The following is a 21567-nucleotide window of genomic DNA, read 5'->3' as shown; positions in this document are numbered from 1 at the left end:
TTTCCTATGCCTTATCCTTAGCCTTCGCCACCTATCTCTTTGCAGATGTAAACTAAAATTTACTACAAAAGCATTTTGAGCTGCATGTAAATCAGTTTCTGAAATGAAAAAACAAATGTTACGATCAAAAGTTATGGAATAGGGGATTCACAGACGCATGTACCTGTAGGTTTACTTGAAATAGCTGGCACTATAATCTACGTCAGCCAAAAGGTAGGAGAGAGTCTGGTAGCAGGAGCCTACAAAATAACTCCAAAAAGATGGACACAATCCAGCTTACACCTCTCTCTCCAGCATTTTCTAATGCCTGGAAATGGGAAGAAATTAAAAGGCTTATCATTGGGCTGATGCTTGATTGTTGTGAAGAACTGAGTGGGAAGAGAGCATTAAAAACACAGTAACAGGCAGAATTGTTAAACGTTAAACTATTCAACTACAGTATATACATTCTGTAATACAGATGCACTTACGCTCTTCTGTCATGGTCTATCCTGTTAATTTTTCCACCAATAAATACTCTAATCCTGCAGTCTTTCCACTTCTTCTTGGTAGTGAGTACATAAGGAATCAGAAGAGTCAAACCTGTACATCAGAAAGGAATTAAAATAAATATCAGTTCATGGAAATCATACCCCCCCACACAAATTTTGTGCATGTCCAATTGCTTCAGAGACCCCCCCCCCCTCCTGGAACCCAACAGTCTTCTCTCATTCCTCAGGAGGTGAAACCCTTATGGGCCAATTTGTTATCAGAGTGAGAGTCATGCACAAACAGTAATGCCTTCATCCATGAAAAATATAGTTTTTTGCTTGGCCTCGTGCACTCATTTTCCTTCTCTTTGATTGGTCACTAAGCTCCTGGGCTTCTAATCAAACTAAATGTACTACAAATCACTGTTGTAACCCTCTATACAACAGAGCTAGCAAAAAAAAAAAAAACTTTTTATACATAATGAACACTTCCAAAAGTGTGTTTCAAGGAAAAGCATCCCTCCCATTTTTTTTCATTTTTGTTTGGAGTGAGAAAGAAAGGGATAATTTCTTCACCTCCATCATCAAACAGCCACCACACATCGATTGTGCCTTTGCCTTGTTTTTTCTGGAATCGAGAGCTTGCCTCCAGTAGTTTCTGATCTACCATGTTCAGAGGTGAAGGACATTTGGGTTCTGAAATGGAAAAGGGTGTGTTCAAAATCCAAGCATTTACGATAATACACAATCAGCTATTACTGTGATGCGGTTTTCGCAACACCTGATACATTTTAGTTTCTAAATACAGATAATATGCTTTGATTAAGCTAAAATACAAGAGCCAATACAAATCAACAAAACACAAACATCTGAGGAAGCTCTGTCTGGACCCAGGGATCTGGTGTTCCCATTCCTCTTTCATTGTTTAAGTAGATTCCAGGAAAGATATTACTAAACAAAAACAAATGGAAATTCAGTTTTAGAAATTAGAGCATCACAGCTATGCAAAGTATCGGTTTAGGTATTTTTTAAATAGAAATTATATAAAATGTTCTACAGATGAAATGAAAGGTTAATTTTTTTTTCAATACTGCAGGATTATTTTTTTGCACTCCTAAGCTGAACAAAAGAATGGTTCAGACAGACCAGTCCTTGACACTAGTCAACAAATGAAATACAATGTACAACAGCAGCAGCAAACAAAAATAAAAATACAATATGTAAAAGATAAAATAATGAACGTGCCTCATTTATTTCTGGCCTGTACATCCTTTGGTGATGGGTCATCAGTCCTGGGCTTGCCTCCCATATCTACGTGAAGTATACCTCTTTCAGCATACAACTAGCTGCCAGGTGTCTTTCACAGCTGGAGAGTAGTAGAAAGCTCCACCTCTTGTATTCATTCAAACTGCAAATATAGCTTAGGACAAACATTCTGTCATTATGCTAGAAGATGGAGTTGGAGCTTCCTTTCTTTGGCAATGCACTCCAGTGTCATTAGATGGAAATATACTGCAAAGTTGCCATCTTTAATGGCTGCTTTGGTGCCTCTGCTACCACTCAACATTCAGCAGATGGCAGTCAAGCAGGGAGTGTGCCAACATTCTTACCTCAAAAGGTCAACAAGAACCTCAGCTGCCTCACGTTGCTTCTGGCCCACTCATTCTCAAACACATAGCAAGAGACTGTGACCACTACCACTGAAACATTCAGTGTCACTACAGCAGCTAGCACATTATAGGTACACATTCACTGTATTAGCTGATCTGTGAGGAAGCCTCCTGCAGTAGGACTGACTCCCCCTGATATTCAGCTTAAAACATTTGAGTTTTCACATTTAGGGGCATGTGCAACTCTTTCAGGCACATACTGTTCAAGACTACACTAGGTTAGAAGGGTGCATCCAACCCAAATGCCAACAATTTTGACCTATAACTACTGTGTATGCACAACCCAAAGCAACAAGAAAAATGACTACCATTATAAACCTGAATGACTTCACAAGGAACTCTATCCTTAGCCACAAGATGGGGAAGCTGTCTAGACAGAAACTGAAGTGGGAGGAAAATAAACATCCATTGCACAAGGCTGCTTCACAGATCAGATGATATGGTGAGACTTTGGAAGCTTCCCACAATGAGCAACTGCATGGAAAAATATCAGACAGTGAACATAAACATTTTAGTAAACCAGTGCTGGAGGTTTAAGGGAAGGGATCAGAAGGCAGACTCCTGAAGCATTAGTTTAATTTATTAATTGACATTTGATCACTAGGTAGGTGCCCATTTTCAGCGCATGCCTAGGGAGAAAAGCTCCAAAGTATTTAAAAGAAACATTTGAAGAATAATAATTTTACAATCTTCAAAAATAATACAAAAACAGCTACAGTTTAAATAAATTATACCAAATTAGATAATATGAAAACAATGGATAAGAATAAATACAACTTATATGAAAATGATTAACATTCAGAGGAATTCTAGGCAGTTTATACAGAAATTAAAGGTAACTTAGTGTGCACGAATGAAGCAAAGAAAATATAACTCCTAAAATCATAGCCCAAGCAATATTTGGTGAAGGTGTGAACCAATGATAAGGGCACACATGTTTGTAACAGATACTTAAAAGAAGACCTTTTCCCCAGAAGAAATGGCCTAAGAGCAACATCTGTCAATAGGTACCTAGCTCCCCAGTAGCAAAACACATTGCAGCTATAAACTCAAGTTGCACATGCTTTGCTAAGCATCTTTACACTAATAATGGACACAAACTGCTGGTCTGTCTTCCTGAAGGTGTGCATCCGCTTCAGGTGAAAACCAAGATGGTGTTGCACATCCAGAGTATGAAGGACCATCTCTCCTGGATTCTGCTCTCTCAGACAAAAACAAGGAAATAAACTAATTTAAGGGAAAGCTCTGAGCACTTTTGGGTAGGCACATGGGTTAATCATAAGTGACTCCAAAATCCAGCAAAAGAACTGCAAGAATTTATTATTATGCTCAGTTTATCAGAAAAGGAAATCCCAACAGTTATTCATTACAAAGGGTCTTTGAGGTCCACAAAGACATCTGCATTCAAGGATGTTCATAGGTTCATAGATTAGTACTGGGCTAACTGCCCTTGCGAGCCATTTTAAGCCTAGCCAATTATCCCTTGTGAGACTCAAACCCTGTACCTTGTGTTTGCAAGGCAAACACCTTACCCATTAGGTCACCCTCCCAACCTGTCTAGTAAGAAAGGCTACTCAAGCTTGGCTGATAAAAATGGCAGGTCCAAACTGAGGTGACTTAATACAGCCAACACATATGTATTAAAAGGTTCAAGATATGGCCAACACCCTGGACTCCTTTCCTTTCTTCTGAAGAGAAGTTACTGAATTACTTTTTACTGACTGAATAGAGAAAAGAACCACACCAAAGTGGACTGCCTGAATCCAAATAGTTATCCAAAGGAGAAAATCAAGACAGAAAGGCAGAAAAAAGGTCAAAGTTTTTGTTAATATCTCACATAGGAGCCTCAACCTATTCACATTCTGTGGCAGCCAAGGAATCAAAAGGTAAAAGGGGCAAAGCTCTGATTATGGTGCAGCTGACATGAGTTAAATTAGCAGCTCAGGTGCTTGTAGGAGTTGGCTGAGGAGGGTGGGAGTGGTTGAACAGTGCTGGCTCACCACAAGGGCGATACCAGTGGAATCTGAACCCACTGGGCCACACTGACTGCATTCATACTTGCAAGCCAGGAGGGACTCACCATGCAGAGGCACTCTTCTTGAAAGAGAGCAATACTTGAGCTCAGAAGAGCTGCGGGTGGGAGGGTTACTCCCAGAGGAAGAAAGTAGCAAGCAGGCCTGCTCCTCCTCATATTCTCACAGAGGAAGAGGGGTCCAATTGGGATTCCAGGACAAGAACAAATAAGGTGCAAGACTTTTTGCCTAGACAGGGAATACCCAAATCTCATCTTAATGGAATTGGTGAGCTGTTTGAATGCAAGTAGAGGAGCCATTAGGTGATGCACAGTGGAGCCTTTTCTGGCTAACTGGTGCCACTTTTTCTGCCCTCCTCAAAGCAAAAGCAGTAAAGGCATATACTTATGCTGGAGTTTGACACCAACATTGACATTTGCAGAATGTATGATGGAGAGCAAATCAAAGACAAACATTAGTGCCAGAAGCCATTCCACAGCACTGCAAAACTGCTGAATCATTCCCTCATTCACCAGTTCAGCCACATTCAAGCATGTAACAAAGTATAGCACATAACAGAAAAGGTTAATGAACACAAAAATGGGTGTGGGGGGCACTGGTGGACCAAACTCAATAATCAAGGATGAACAACCAATCACTCAATGCCATTACCAAAGTCCAAGTTCGGACTAGAAACACAGCCTGGAGACTAGAGGACTTAAACATCACCTGCATGACTGTGAACTTGCTCAGGAGGGGTGGCAGTTATATACGGTGTCAATTACCAATAGCAAGTGAGAGCAGTGCTTCACCTAGCAAACCTACAGCCATCTACAGTTGAATAATGGGATGATAACCCTGCATATAAAGGACCAGTGGCCACTCTTGGTGTGACAGACTCTGAAGCAGATCTAGATCTGGACAAGGACATGGATTCCAGATTTCAAAATTCTGCCTTTCATACTCATGTTTAGGGTCATCTGCGGAGTCCTAAGTTTAGTTTAAGAAGACTCATCCATCATCACTGTTAAGTGTTTACGTACTGATGAAGGCCTCAGCTACTCTCCTTAAAGCCACAGAGTCAAACTGCTAAAATATTTGGCACTTATGACAGTCAGTACAACAGCTCCGGTCCTAGGCAAAAAAGACAGGTCCTCTGCCAACCCTGACTCAAGAACCAGTGGTATTGGGCATTTGTCAGAATTGAGAAGGCTCAAACTGCAAAAGCAGCTAGAATGAAATGGGGCTCCTAGAAACAAATAAACCCCCTTATCCCCAAAGCAAGGATGCTCAAGTTAGTGGATGTCATGGTCTGTGAATGGAAGCCTGAGATTTTACAACAGCCATTCAAAGAGTACAAGTTATACATAACTACTCTATCAAAGAGGGTTCCCAAAACTACGAATATACATTCATTTGATGTTCTTCTGACTTACCCACTGCAATGTCATTTCAAAGTCACCAAATGGAAATTATACAGTAGATATGTATCCTTTCCTCAAAGGGAAAGTACTATGGTGATCATTCAGTTAACCTTAATCTCTTTCACAGGGGCACTAATTCATAAAGAAAGAAATGAAATTCTGTTTTCATAACATGAAATCCAGAAATGAAACCCATTATTTTAAATTGTAATTTCCAGTCATCACTATAATTTCATTACAACTTTCTAGTGCTTTCATGTATGTGCAAAATTAAAACAGATTCTAAGTATAGAACACCCAAAGCAAGCCAACAGCATTATAAAATGGCAAACGAGAACTACAGCTTGTGCTGAATAAGTGTTTTGAACTAAAATGTCAAATTCAATGAAAATTCCATATTTGTAATACTCAATGTCCAAATTCCAGATTTACTGTATAATGGAAAAAGTCTTATTGCTCTTCCAACATCCAAAACTCACTTTCCTGTCACCAGTGAGGAGACTTAATAACCACCGTCATGCTGGTTGATAACTTCTGGCTACCACTTTCTTCCTGGGCTCCATGCTGAATTGTCATCCAGCACACTGCAAGACCCCTGCCTCCTCCTTTCTTAACCACTCCCACAATCAGAACCTTGAAGTTACTTTAGTACCACAGATGCCTAGACAGCAGATGCTAGCAAGCTAGTTATGCAGGACAGACATAGTATATCTGCAAATGCTGCACTTCCAAGTGTATTTGCTTATAATTCACGAGGGCCAAACAATTTATCTCGTCAAGCACACACACACACGTCTGGCATAGATGGTAGAGAGTCCAGTTTATTTGCATCATATATGCAGGCTGACGTGAATGTTCAATTTCATTAATCTAAGACTGCTTTATCTCATTCATTTTATGGAAGATAAGTGTATGGAAAGAAGTGGTTCTACTGAAAAAGACAATAAACCTCCCAATTGTCCAAACTTTTTACCTCATATTTTTGGTCTTGTACTCAAAATTTGTGGTTTTCTGAAAAATCACTGAGGAGTGAAGTCACTAAATAATGACAGACATTGAAGTTGCATGCTAATGCAAAGCCTGTTATTCAGCAACTTTCTAAGTTTATAACAATAATAACCAACATCTATCTCTGGTTGTGGGCCTTTGTACCCTCCCCACCATTATTTTTGGCTCTGTTTAGATTTCTCACACTAACAGGTTGAGAGGTATGTCAGACAGTACGGGAAAAAAAAACAGAGGTATCACAGACTGAGAAGATGGTGGTTATATCATTTGGGGAATACACTGTTATTCAGCCATTGCTTTATTTTTATTTTTTTTCCACATAAGCATAAGCTGCTTCTTCCACAGTATGCAGAGGATACAGTCAATTCAGTGAGATTCCAATCAGCCTGCTCTTGAAAAGAGACCATTCAAGCAGTACATGGCTCTCACTATGGGAGTTCATTCAATAATGCTAAATAAAAACACCAACCAATCTTGGCATCATCACATTTTATGTACTGACATGGGGATCATGGATAAGCCAAGGGGTTAAAGAACCTCTTCAACTACTGGGGTAATTCCAGGGCAGCATAATTTTCTCTTCGACTTGCTGTGAAGACTGAGAGGAAGTGTGACCCAGCACAAAGTGGGAGAGACAGCCACCAAAACAGATATGGCTATAAAGCATTAAATAATCTATAAGTCCATATAAATACAAGTAAATTCTTGTTTAAGTAAGGGCTTAAAAACATGTTTTTTATAAAGTCACATTCAGCAGTGCCACAAAGATACTTCTAAGGGGACAGGCACGCAAAAATAAGACTTAACTGAAGGGCATACAGCTGGAAAAACAATGGAGAAGTGAGGTGAAGATGGAGCACTCTGTTTACTTGGGGTGGGGGGGGATATCTTTTTAAAACAGAATCGGTCCAAATTCCAGACTTACTGTATAATGGAAAAAGTCTTATTGCAACAAGGACAGTATCACATAAAATCCAATTTACTTTTAGTTCATCTGAACTGTAAAAAGATCCATCGATCAACCCTTTTGCAATTGATCTATCTCACTTGAAAAGCATGTCTAAAACAGACAAAATGTACATTAATAGAGCATACTTAAAGATAGGGTCACAATACACAGGTCTGATATTCAAAGATTGCTCTGAATGCATTTTGCAAATGCTCTGTCTCTCACTATGCCTTATCAGCTAATGCACATTCAAAATAACTTTTTTATTTTTCATTAGTTTATGTACTCACCATAATGTTCTGAGTAGTTCTACTTCATTTGTCTTCAACCTGTGGGATACTGGATCCATATCGGATCCGAGCCGGCAATCTCACTACCATCTGCTCCAAGCTCCTCCCCTTACCAATAACACACATCCTCTACCTTCCAACCCCCAGATCGAGTTTGCTGACCCTTATACGGATAACCCGACCTGAAAAATACTTTATGTCCTACAACTGCAGCCCGCAGGCTATTCACATGACAAGGTCAGGGGGAAGGAGGGAGGGACAGTTGAAGACAAATGAAGTAGAACTACTCAGATGGAACGTTACGGTGAGTACATACCTACCTTCTTTATCTGAAGTAGTTTACTTCATTTGGTCTTCAACCTGTGGGACAGAGTCCCCAGCTACTAAACTCCTGGGTGGCCCTCATGGAAGGATATTCCGGAGCACCGCAGAACCAAAGGATGCTCTCTTTCTAGAAGTCAAATCCAATTTGTAGTGAGAAATAAAGGTATGAGAAGTGGACCAAGTAGCTGCAGAACAAATATCACCCAATGAGAATCTAAACCAAAAGGCCACAGAAGTAGCCATGATCTAGTATAATGAGCTTTCACCTGACCCGGAGGAGACATGCCTTTGTCCTTATAGACCTGAAGGATGCATGAGGAATTCACCTAACAATAGTGACCTTGGAGATAGGTTTACCCAAAAGGGTTTATAGGAGGACACAAATAGTTGATAGGTTTTACAGAAGCTTTTGGTCCTGTGTAAATAAAATCGTAACTGTCTATGAACATCCAACAAGTGGAGTTTGTATTCCATTTTGTTAGCAAAATTAGGAAAGAAAACAGGTAAATTGATGGTTTGATTGATATTAACTTGTGATGCCACCTTAGGAAGGAAGGACGGATTGGTCTGAAGGGAAACCCAATCTTTATGGAAAATCATATATGGAACTTTGATGGACAAGGCTTGCAATTCTGAAACCCTCTTGGCAGAAGTGATAGCCACCAGGAATGCTGTTTTCCAGGATAAGAATTTTAGATCTATGGTTGCAGCAGATTCAAAAGTTGGAGCGACCAAAGCTTGAAGAACCATAGTAAGGTCCCAATGGGGGGACAGGTTCCTCGACCGGGGACATAACAGAAAAGTCCCTTCAATAAAGGCTTTACACAGTCTGGAGGAGGCCAGTGAGGCCGAATTCTCACCCACAAGAAAATGAGAATTGGCAGCCAATTGAACTCTGATAGTAGAAGAACTAGCTCCAAAATATTGGCTAAGAAATCAAGAATGGCAGAAATAGGAGCTGTGAAGGGGTCTAAACTCCTTTGAGAAGCCCAAAAGGAAAAACATTCCCATTTGTTGCAGTAAACCTTCCGGGTTGAAGACTTATGAGCAGCCACCAGAATAGACCTAACTGAAGAGGATAATCCAGTAGTCCTAGTGATCATGGGAACTGGAGCAGCCAAGCTGTGAGCTTCAAACTGTCCAGGTTCGGATGAGGAACCCCCGATGGGTGTGAAATCAGATCCTGAATGGGATCCAAGATCCAGAGCGAAGCCAGAAGGTGAGACCAAAGGAAGGGAAACCATACCTGGTGAGACCAAAACGGGGCGATGAAGATCACTTTGCTCCCCAGTCTACGAGCTTTCTGTAGAAACCACAAAATAAGAGGTACTGGAGGGTAAGCATATAGAAGACTGGGAGGCCAAGCATGGACTAGAAGATCTCTGGGGGACTCCTCCGGCAGGGGGTCCAGAGTGAAAAACTCACTGCACTTCGCACTGGAAGGAGATGCGAAGAGATCGCAGCAAGGCTGACCCCAATCCAGGAAGATCTGCTCGGCTACCAAGCGATTCAGAGACCACTCCTAAGGCATAAGAATAGTCCGACTTAACATGTCCGCTAGAATGTTGGACTGTCCTGGAATGTGCATTGCTATGAGAAAACGACCGGTGGAGATCGCTCATTCCCACGCTCCCATGGCCTCGCGACAAAGGGGGTATGATCTGGCCCCTCCCTGTTTGTTGATGTACCAGACCACTGACATGTTATCTGACTGAACTGCAATGGTTCCCAGAGGAGGAAAGGCATGAAGGGCCTGCAACGCTAAAAGGACCACCCTCATCTCTAGAGCATTTATGTGCAAGCTGGTCTCAACAGGGGACCACAGACCTAGGACCATCCTGCCCGAACAATGCCCCCCCAGTCAATTTGGGAGGCGTCCGTGGTCACTGTGGCTTGGACAGAGGTTGAAACAAAGGGTCGTCCCCCCAAGATCTCCAGAGAGCACATTCACCACAGAAGGGACAACCGACAGACTCAACTGAGTTGTATTGTATACAATAATGGAAGTTCCAACAGAGAACATTGCACAGCTAGTGTCCACTGTAGAATTCTCATACGTAACCGAGTGCACAAAGAAGCGTTATGGTCACCGCCACCGAACCTAAGGCCCTCAAACACGGATTCTGCCGATGGAAGATGAGAACAGTAGATCAGAGAGACATGCATCCTCAGGTTTTGTAGTCTCTCAGAGGTCAGGAAGAAATTTCACTGTACGGGGTTTATCCTTGCCCCAATGTAGTCTATCACCAGGACAGGATTTAGAAGTGATTTGGATACGTTGATTGTGATCTCAAAATGTAGGGAGAGCTTTAAGAAATAATCCCTGGTTTGAGAGCTTTAAGAAATAATCCCTGGTTTGAGAAAGTAGATGCCTGGTGGGAGCAGTGAGGAGCCAACCATCTAGGTATGACTAGACCCGATTCCCCTAAAGCCTCAGGTGAGCCGCTTCTACTGCTATCACTTTGATGAACACCCTGGTGACTGAGATGAGACCAAAAGGTAGGGCTTGAAATTGGTAATGATTGACTCCTAGCAGGAAGCAGAGCAACCTCATGGAGCTTCTGTGCATCTTTATGCGATAGTAGGCAGCCTGGAGATCTAACGAGCACATCCAGTCACTCTCTTGCAGGACTGTAGTGTGACCATCTGGAATTTTTCTTTGGCAACTGACAGGTTCAGGGTAGATAGGTCCAGAATGGGCCTTAAATCCCTCATTTTCTTTGGCACCAAAAAAAAACATGGAGTAGAAGCCCAATCCGGACTGATCTGGGGGGACAGGTTCAATGGCTCGTTTTCCTAGCAGCTTGGAAATTTCCTGTGCTGCTGCCTCCCTTTGCGTGGGTGATACATCAGGGAGGTGTTTGGGAGGAACCACAAAAGGGATAGAGCATCCTCTGGATATGATCTGAAGCACCCAGCGGTCTGATGCAACAAACTCCCATGCTGCCAGGTGCAATGACAATCGTCCTCCTACTGCCTCCAGAGTAGAGCAGTCAGGCAACCCCCCTCAGGGTTACTGTCTGGGCCTGTCTGAGAAAGGTTCTGGAGACCCAAAATTCCTCGGACCCCCTCTGCCTCTAGGCCAGCGTCCATTCTGTCCCCTTCTGCCTCTACGGAAGAAGAGTCTTGATTGTCCCAGGAATACTGCGACTTCCGGACTCGCATCTTTTGCCCTCTCTGATTCCAGGAAAAGGATCTTTGAGGGTTCGAGAAGTGGATTCCGACGGCAGTGTCTTCCCGTCCTTCTCACTCTGGACTAAAGTCTCTGACAGTCTTACCAAAGAGAGTAGAGCCATCATAAGGGGCACTGGCAAAGAATGCCTTGAAAGGTTCCAAAAACTGACAGTCTGAGCCAGGCTTTGCGCCTCATGGACATGTCGGACCCAGCTGCTCTAGCCACTCCTTCAGTAGCATGACAGAGGAGTCGCATGGACGTGTTGGAGACTACTTTCAAAGTGACCATCCTCGCGAAGAATGTGCCCCTGTCCTCCTGCGACATGGACTTAGGGGAAGACTTAGTCAGCTCCTTGACCAGGTCACACTGGCGTCTTGTGACGTGGGCCAGGTAGTTCGGCACCCTAATAGAAAAGGTTGCTGATGTATAAACCCGCTTTCCTAAGCGGTCCATCATCCACGACTCTCGGTCAGGAGGATGAACAGAGGAACTCTCTTGGGCTAGTTCCTTCTTTGTGGCTGCTATCACCATAGCGTCTACAGGGGAGCCCTTGTTCCACGCTGGCTATCTGAAGGTGGACTGAAGATCCTATCAGGCCGTTTAGGGATTGGTTCCACAGTGTCTGGCTCCTTCCAGGCCCATGAGGTGACTAGGTCCACCAAGGGATCTGCGGGAGTCTCCAAAGTAGACTTGCTCAGGAGGTGACCTGGGAGAACCTTCCTATCATCCAAATCCGTGTCCTCTGTGAGGAACTTGGGAGAGTCGAAGTGCCTCCTCTTACATGTATGCTTGCGAGGCACGACTCCGGTGGGGCTCTCCGGGGGGAACTCACAAGCCACTTGTTCCTCAAGGGGAACTGTCTGGGGCTCCTCGAGCACGGGCTGTCCCTCTGGTAAAATGATGGGATTCATAGATAGAGCCGAGGAGGGCGGGGTGGAGTCCAAGGGGATAATCAAGGGTCAGGACAGAGTCCGAGGGGATAGTCAAGGGTCTCGATCCAGCAGAGAGAACCCTTTCTACCACGTCGAATGCTAAGGGAGAACGAACCTCCTGGGGAACCAATAAGGAAGCCGGTCTCCTGGGATCAGATGTGAGAATCGGAGCTGGGCCCGAAGTGGACAGAGCTCCGAGGGAGGTAACATGGCCTGACAAAGCCAGAGCCAATGAAAAGCTCCGCTCCCTCGGATCCGACACCCAAGCTCAAGCTCCGAGAGTGGCTCAGATCCGAACTGGTCAGATATGACACACTCCAGGCAGCTGTCGGTGTTGAGGAAGCAGGTACTGTCGGTGCAGACCCCCCTAAGGCCATCCTCAGATCAGAGTACTCCAAACCCAGTGGACGGATCGGAGATGGAGAAATCAGTGTAAAAAAGAGGAAGCAAGATCCCCCCTCCGGAGGGAGAGGGGGATGGGCAAGACACCCATCTGGTTCAGAGTATGAATGAACCTCATCATCATTTTATCCATGTCAATTTCTGATAAGCTCGACGAGGCCATGGACTCCGACCTTGCGGGTCGAGGAACTGAGGTGCTAGATGGAGAACGTGTCTCCTCTGGCTCCACGGAAAATCTCAGAGATCGGAGCAGAGGGGAGTCACGGATCCTAGGCTGACTTTTGGCGGGAGAAGGGAGGTCTGGGGACCTTTTATGTTTGTCATGTCTGTGAGATTTTGTCTCTCTCTCCTTCTCTCCAACCCTTTTCCGCTCCACTTCCACAGGCTTTTTAATGGGAGGTTCAGTCCCAGCCTGGGAGGGAGGAGAAGCAAGGGCAAGAGAGGAAAGAGAGGCGGCCACAGCAGCCACTGTGACCAAAGCCGAGGCAACTGCCTCAGCAGTGGGAAGAAGGCCTTTCAGGGCCAACTTAGCCTTCCTGTCCTTGATAGCGCGCGGGTTAAAACCCGCGCATATAGAGCAGTCAGTACTTAGATGGGCAACGCCCAAGCACATTACACAAAGTGTGGCCATCTACTTGAGACAATTTATGCTGGAGACAATTCATGGCCACACTCAGTGCACCTTTTGAACACAGGCTTATCACCCATGCTTCAATCCAGCCACTCAAACAAGAGAAGGGGAAAAAAAAAGAAAAAAATACCAGTTTTCCTACTCAAACCACTCACCACACACAAGTCACACAGAACACACTGAGGGGGGAGGGGAAGCAAAGCACACTAACCAACTAATGCTAAACTAAAACAAAGTTCAATTTCATGATGCACAAGCGAGGGGAGGAGAAGAGGGAACCTACACTAAAACACTATACTAATATTTCAGAGAAAAAAAGCTGCTTAAAGTAGAAAAAACCCATTCACTACTCGGAACTCAGGAGATCACGATGCTTCAACAAGCCACAACAATCTATATCTGGGGGTTGAAAGGTAGTGGAGGTGTATTATGGGTAAGGGGAGGAGCTTGGAGATCAGAGCAAATGCTAGCGAGATTGCAGACTCGGATCCGGTATCAAACAGGTTGAAGACCAAATGAAGTAAACTACTTCAGATCATCTATTATAACCAACAAGTACCACATGGGGTACTGGATGACATTTTAAAAGCATATAAAATCATATAAAACAGAACAAATCAATTAGGCCATGAAATCCATTTCATTAGAAAAATCTCCTGGGCCTTGGCTATGTCCTTGTGGAGAAAAAAAGGTTGCACTGAGTTTTTATAACAATTATAAAAGAAGCTAGGTGTATGTGTTAAGATGTTCAGACACCTTACCCCACAACTAAAAACACAAACAGGATATGTACTGCAGAGCTGGCCTGTGGGCTACACATTACCACTGAAAAAGTAACAGCAACACCTTACAAAGAATAGGTGGAAATAACTGACTCACCCTTTGGATTAGGACTGGTGGTAATCTTAGGAATATCTAGAAATCTAGCCCTTGCTTTACCTATCACAGCCAACCTGTAGCGTTTTGAGAAGGTGTAAACAGAGGACCAGGTGGCAGCTTCTAAAATGCTGTGGACACCAACTCTTTTCAAGCTGATGTACCTTCTCTACTGAATGGGATCTGACTTTTAGGTTCATAGGTGTGTACTAGGCTAATGGCCATGGAGTCTTTGCAAGCCTAGCCCATAGAAGTGCACTGGCATCATGCCACCCAACACTAGTTCCCAGTGCCTCTATCAAGTACAGCCACTGCAGTGATTCCGAGGTGAACTTTCTTGAAGAGGGCAAGTGAGGTGCTCTGCTTGACATGCATGGGAAGTCTATTCCAGTGCATGGGCAGCCTCTGTGTTATGAACCTGTCCCACCAGCATGTCCTGTTGATTGTGGTAATGAGGCTGAGGTCTCTGGAGCATGTGGTGCGCAGGCATTTGGATTTCTTTAGATGTAGCATTTCTAACAGAGCTGGGTCAGACATGGCTTTGTAAGTCAAGCAGAGATCAACTCTTAGTAGACGATATGAGACTGAGAATAGCTAGTCTATTAGTGCAGGACATGTGTTTAAGATCTAGGGTCCTCTTCATGAGGTACTTTTGTGGTCTTTCCAGCTGTTGCATGTGTCTAGTGAGGTACATGTCAAATGGGGTATTATACTCGATGACTGGCCTATTGATGGAAGAGTAGAGAGAGATGATGATGACCTCTTTCTTCCTGGATGCAAAACCCTTTGTAATGATGTGCCACTGAGAAGGACTTTGACCAGTGGCAATGTGGTGTTCGAAGGAGAGGTTGCGGTCAACCTGTGTCCCCAGATCTCTTATAATGCCTTCAGTGTTCAGTGGGCTCCCATCTATGCTGTAATTAGTCAAAGAAAACTTTGCCATTCAGAACTACACAGCAGTGCAGCTGAACGAAATTACAATGCATCATTATCAATGCAGGAAACAGTTGAACATATAGACAGAGAAAATAATAATATATCACAGTAGAATTTTAATAAGTAGCAATTTGTAAGTAAAGCATGACAGCAGTGACTCACACCCATCCCAGAACAGGAGACAAGGAAGACAAGGAACAATATGAAGGTAATATTGATAAAGTAAAATTGAAACAATAGCAGCATATCTATGAATAGACTGAACTGTTGCACAGTTTGTATATAAAGCACTTTACAGTCCTTCAGTGTGTAAGTGAACTGAGTTTTTCCCAAAGGGGATGATGCATTTTTTGGCATTAATCTTAAGGCCATGGTTTTGACATCAGTTATTGGTCTTAGTGAGTTTCTTCAGTAGGATGTCTACATCACTTGGGTAGTTAATAATGGCTACCAGCTTGCAGTCATCCGTGAACTTGGTCTGCCAGAGTTCCTCTGTGTTGGCCTGGAGTTCTGAGAAGTGGATGCCAAAGAGGAGAGGACCCAGGACTGATCCCTGTAGGACTTGGCTCATGACTGGTTGGCAGTCTGACTTGGAGTCTGCTACTTTCACACTGTGGGTTCTGTGAGCCAATTTGCAACCTACCTAGTGATATAGGGGTTGATACCTAATTTGGTGAGTTTATCAATAATTCCTGAGTGGGGAATGGTATCAAGGGCCTTGGCCAGATCGAGGTCGGCTGCATGAACTGCACTGCCCTCATCCACAGCTCTGGTGACCGACTCAAAGAAGTCAACCAGGTTGAGCAGGCACGATCTCCCCTTCACAAAACCAAATTGCATGGAGTCTATAGTTTGGAGATTCCCTATATCCTTGTTATTTAGGTCCATGATGATGCTCTGCATAGCCTTACATATCAGACTCATCAGGCTAAAAGAGCGATAATTCCCAGGATCTGTAGTTGCTCTCCCTTTATGGAGAGGGATGACTGTAGCAGTGTGCCATTCTGTAGGGACAAAGCCTGAGGTGAGGCTGTGACTGAACAGGGCACACAGAAGTGGTGCCAGTTCACTTTGTAGTTCATGCAGAACACATCCAGGGATACTGTCGGGTCCCATGGAAACTGTATTGTTGGCCTTGAACGATGCAGCTTTAACCTGTGCTGCAGTAATGCTGGGTGCCTGGCATTCCTCCGGTGTTGTGATTGGTCCTTTATGGGAGGGGAGAGAGGGGTAAAGTTGACACTGAATCTGTTGGCCAGTAGATTGGCAATATCTGTTGATTCAGTATAGGAGATACCATTGTGCAGTAATTCAGAGCAAACCTAGGTATTGCCATGGAGATTCCTGATATAACTACAGAAGGCTTTGTGGTTGTTTTTAGTGTCTGCCGCAATTCTGCCTTCATAGCCGGCTTTTGAGGTTTTGATTAGGGATCTCAACTTTTTGTTGAGGCTAATAAGGGAGTTTTTCCAGTCTTGGGACTTCACCTTTTTTTGCAACAGTCTTTTCCTTCTGTTGTAGAGTTTATTAATGGCAGGGGACCACCAGATTGGCTTCCTTTTTTTGGAGGAGAGCGTCTTGGTTCTGTTGGGTATGGCTAGTTCCATGCATTTCCTGCAAAACTCAGACATGGGTTTTAAAGCAAAAGTTAATGCAATATGCTTGCCACATTGTAGTGATTTGTTTCGCCTCTGGTAATACTAGGAAAATAACATGAGAATGCACTGAAAGGGTAAAATCCTTGGGCAGACGTGCTGAAATGGCCAACAAATGAACCTTGACAATGTAGTAAAGGCCAGAGGATAACAACTCACACAAATACTGCAGAACCAGAGAAATGCTAGGCTTAAAAGGGTCCTTGTTCTTGTCTTGGCATCAACTAGAAAATATTTTACAATTGCCAATATATGATTTCTTATAGGTGCCTAAAAGATTTAAAAATTCTATCACTCAGGCAGTTAGTCGCAGGTGTTTCATGTTGGGATGTATCAAACATCCCTTGTCTTGTGCAAAGCATGTGGTAATTGCTCTTGGCCACTTCCAAAAGACATTAGAATCACTGCTGCCTGGGCCAAAATAGAGTCACTGCAATAATTTTTGGAGAGTCCTTCTGTATCTTTAGAATGACCTTGTATATCTGGCGCAAAACCTACAGAACATTCTTGTCCAGAGAAAAGACAATGCATGTGTTTTCCATGCTTTCTTGCATTGAGTCCTGGAGCAAAATTTTGCCAACTGTTATTTGTGAATGGAGGCAAATTATAATTATATTGGAGTTATTCCCCACAGCAGATCAATACACTCGGCTTCTTACCAATTATAAAATTATCCAGCATCTGTATATGCTTGGCCAGAACTAAACACCATTCTACACAACTATGTTCCCAATTCATTATGATCCAATAACCAAAAACTCCACTGTCCACAAACCTATTAATTCTGCTGGGAGTGGTCTGTACTCATACCATGTTGCTAAGGCTTGGAACTCCTTACCTGTATCCATCTGGTCAATATACTCCCTCTAGTCCTTTCAAGCCATTCTGAAATAGCTCCTAGTCAAAATCTTGCTCTGCTCTCTCTCTCAACCACAGGATAACCTACGTCCCTTAATATGAACCAGTACTTGTTCATACCTTTACACCTCCTTACTCTCTCTTCTTCACTCATTTCATAGACTGGTTCATACATTAGTACTAGGCTAACTGCCCCATAGGTTATTTTAAGCCTAGACAATTATACCATGAGAGAATAAAACCCTGCACCTTGTGCTTATAAGGTAAAGATTTTAACCATTATGCCAACCTCCCAACTTAGAAATAGGTTCATAGGTCAGTATTTGGCTAACTGCCTTTGTAGGCCATTTTAAGCTTAGCTAATTATCCTATTTGGGAATCAAACCTTGAACCTTGTGTTTGTAAGGCAAACACCTTGACCATTATGCCATATCCCACTACATAATTAATTTCTCTCCCCTGGCTCTTTCTAAATAACCCTGTTTTTTTTCTCATTTCATATTGCAGTTCTTGTTTGTATAATACTAACTTACCTTTAACTTCTCTATAGGCTGACCAGAAGTATTAAATCACTGACATAAGAGTTGTATCTATTCTTAACCAATGCTTTCACATTAAGTGTAATTCAGTGCAACTACTTAAAATTGCAGATGTTTTTGCATTGTTTTCAAAGATTGTAAAATAATTGTTCTTAAAATGTTTTGTAATACTTTGAAGGTATTCTCCCTGGGCCTCTGCCAAAAAGGGCACTTGCCTAGTCAGACCTTCGTGGTTATCAAATGTCAATAAATAAAAAATAAGATCAGCTCCTGGAAGACCCTCTCATTTAGTTTCCATTTGTGAAGAGTCCGTCCTGACTCTGCTAGGTATGTCTACCAAAATGTATCCTCTTACAGGATGTAAGACACCTGTACATTGAAACTGGGATGAAAAACTATATCCCGGGACACCACGGCTAGTCTGAACAGAGGGTAGGATGTAGTTCCACCCTGTTTATCTACCACATTACTGGGGTGTTTTGAATCACTTGTAATGGTCCTAGGACACTTACAGTAGATGACAAAGAGTTGAGAGCATTTATTAATGCCAACATCTCTGACATTATATGTTTTAATCTGCCTTTTTTGTTCCAAATACGCTACACTTACTCCTATAGACACTGCTATTCAAGCAAAGTCAGCTCCTGTAGTTAAGTTACAGAATGTGCTGGTGCTGAAGGGAAATTGAGAGACCTGGATTCAGGTAAAACTGGTCTCTCCTTGAAAGAGCTTCCCCTGTCACAAATTCCAAAGCACATATCTGGAAGGCAGGGGGATGCAGATGTTGGGACCATGCCCAATTTTAGGTACCACTGACTTTTTATGTGGAATCTGGCTAGAGGAATCATGAATGCCATAAATCCTAATATCCTGAGAAATTCCCTTGTGAAGGCTTTGATCTGAGTGAAAAAAAAATAGGAATAGATCAAGATATTAGATCTGCTCTTTCCTATGCAACAAAACCTCTGAAATGAGGCATCTAGAAGACATTCCAGGAAAGCTATCCTGTGAAAAGGAATCGAGCCAAGATTTTTATGTTCTCTTGAAATGCCAGTCTGTGCTGGAGATATCTAACCCATGTGAGAGATTCCCGACATTTTGAAAAAGACTCTGCAAAGATAAGCAAGCTGTTTAAATAAAGAAAAATGTGAATACCTTGCAGTTTACAGTAGGCTATCACCAGAGCTAATTACTTTTTGAATAGCCTTAGAACAACCCAAAAGGCTAATGCAGAGAACTGAAAGACTGATCCACACATAGAAAACCTTAAGAAATATTTGAAATCTGGAGATCTAGGAATGTGACTATAAACATCTTTTAAATCTCGAGTCACTGGGAAACCTAAATGGGGAACGAGAGGTAACATGTTGTGACGTCATAACATTTTGAACTTTGGAACTTTCACAAAAAGTACAGTTGTGTACTTACCATAAATGTAGATGTTCGAGTGTATTCACTGTTGCAGTCATTACAATTGGGTTATCCTGCTGGCAGGCTACCAGCAGTCGGCCTGAATTCCAAAGTCTAGGTCCGGCATCAGTTGCTGTCGCCTCCTCCCTGATGTCAGTGCGCCAGGGGTATACAAAAGATGCAGCCGACACCATTTTCTTCAGTTTTTCTTGCCCCAGATGTCAGGTGCCCCCAAAAGGGTAGGCTAAAATATGTCAATAAAACATGCATGCACCAAGGTAAATTTTTCCTTCATCTACAAGCAAATACACCACATAAGTTGTATAGAATAGAGAAGTACAGATAAGTTCCAGCAAAGATAAGGGGGGATGGTGGGAGGGTAACTTGGACTACAACAGTGAATACACTCTGACATCTACATTTATGGTAAGAACACAACTGTACTACGTTCATTGTGTTTCACTGTTGCAGTCATTACAATTGGGTTGAATCCCAAAGCTAAGGATGGGAGGCTGGAGCTAAATAGGATTAGGAGCGGCTATGAGGCCCTGCAGAACTGCAGTGGCAAAACCTGCCCTGGATTTAGAGTAGAGTGGTAAGCGATAGTGCTTTGTAAAGGTGTGCACTGAACTCCAGGTTGCAGCCTCTAAAATGTCTTTGGTTGGTACTCCTCTGAGGAAGGCTGCTGAAGTGGCTGCTGCTCTGGTTGAATGTGACCTAATGCCCTTAGGCACTGATTTGCCATGTTGTGAATAGCAGAAACGAATGCAGTGGCCTATCCACTTTGAAATAGTCTGCTTTGAGATCGCCTTTCCTTGTGATCCTACAGCATATGCCACTAGTAATTGCTCGGTCTGTCTGAAAGCTTTGGTCCTGTCCAAGTAGAAGCGCAGCTGTCTATGTCCAAAGAATGCAGAAGTCTCTCACCCTTATTCTGTGGGTTTGGGTAAAAGGTAGGCAAATTGATAGTTTGGTTAAGGGCCACACTGGACACTACCCTAGGCATAAATGTCGGGTTTGTCCTCAGAGAAACCCTATCTGGATGGAAAATGATAAAAGGTTCCACAGCCATGAGTGCCTGTAGCTCTGAGACTCGTCTTGCAGAGGTTATTGCTAGGAGCAGAGCCGTTTTCCATGATAAAAATTTTATATCAGCTGTAGCGGCTGGCTCAAAAGGAGGCAGGGTGAGTTTTTCCAAGACATAATTTAGGTCCCATGCAGGTATTTGTTGATCTCCTTGGAGGCCTTAAGTTTTTGGCTCCTCCGAGGTACTGCCTTAATAAAGGATGAGAAAAAACAGGTGGCTTTGTATTGTAATGAGCTGAAATGGCAGAGGCATGAATCTTAATTGATTAAAAGGATAGGCCTTTGTCCAGCATCTCAGTTAAATATTGCAAAATCTGAGGAATATTTGGTACAGTCGTGTCAATCCCTTGTGCCTGGTTCCAAGCACAGAATCTCTTCCATTTTTCAGCATAAGATTTTTTGGTACTAGGCCTCCTGGCCTCCAAAATAACATCCATCACCGCTTTAGAGAGAGATGCATTTTGAATGACTACATTATCCGCCATGCTGCCAGATTTAAGGTCTTGAGTTGGCTGTGCAAGATCTGATTGTTGTGTTGGGACAGTAAGTGAGGAATTTGAGGTAATGTCCAGGCTGGGTATTGAGACAAGTTCCTTAGGATTGGGTACCAGTGCTGGTGGGGCCAGTCTGGCGCAATCAGTATCATTTTTGGCTTCTCGTCTGACTTTTAGAAGTACCTTGGGGAGGAGAGGCAGTGGAGGAAAGGCATATACTGTTAAGTTTTTCCAGCTGAAAGATAAAGCATCCACTTTCCATGCTTGCTTGTGATAAGTCCTTGTGCAGAATCTCTGCAGTTGGCAGTTGTGAGAGGAGGCAAATAGATCCATGTCCGGGCATCCCCAATTCCTTGTTATCATGCTGAAGACTTGCGGATCCAATTTCCACTCGTGGGGATCCATGAGGTTTCTGCTTAGTTCATC

General features: G+C 43.1%; 1 protein-coding gene across 2 annotated transcripts in view; it reads right to left on the bottom strand.

The window, feature by feature from the left end:
- The window catches only part of SLC12A2 (solute carrier family 12 member 2), a 2115502-nt gene that overhangs the window by 148718 nt on the left and 1945217 nt on the right, over positions 1–21567 (bottom strand). For both annotated transcript variants that reach the window (XM_044060802.1, XM_044060801.1), the window contains 2 exons: positions 1047–1166; positions 471–582 (listed from right to left, as the gene is read on the bottom strand). In XM_044060802.1, the coding sequence (XP_043916737.1) occupies positions 471–582; positions 1047–1166 (232 nt within the window). The remainder of the gene's footprint in view (positions 1–470; positions 583–1046; positions 1167–21567) is intronic.

Source organism: Protopterus annectens, chromosome 2.part0, assembly GCF_019279795.1.
Source record: "Protopterus annectens isolate FY-2018-M chromosome 2.part0, PAN1.0, whole genome shotgun sequence".
Classification (NCBI taxonomy): Eukaryota; Metazoa; Chordata; order Ceratodontiformes; family Protopteridae; genus Protopterus; species Protopterus annectens.
The sequence above is the reverse complement of the archived record's forward strand: the minus strand, read 5'-3'. Positions and strand labels throughout refer to the sequence as shown.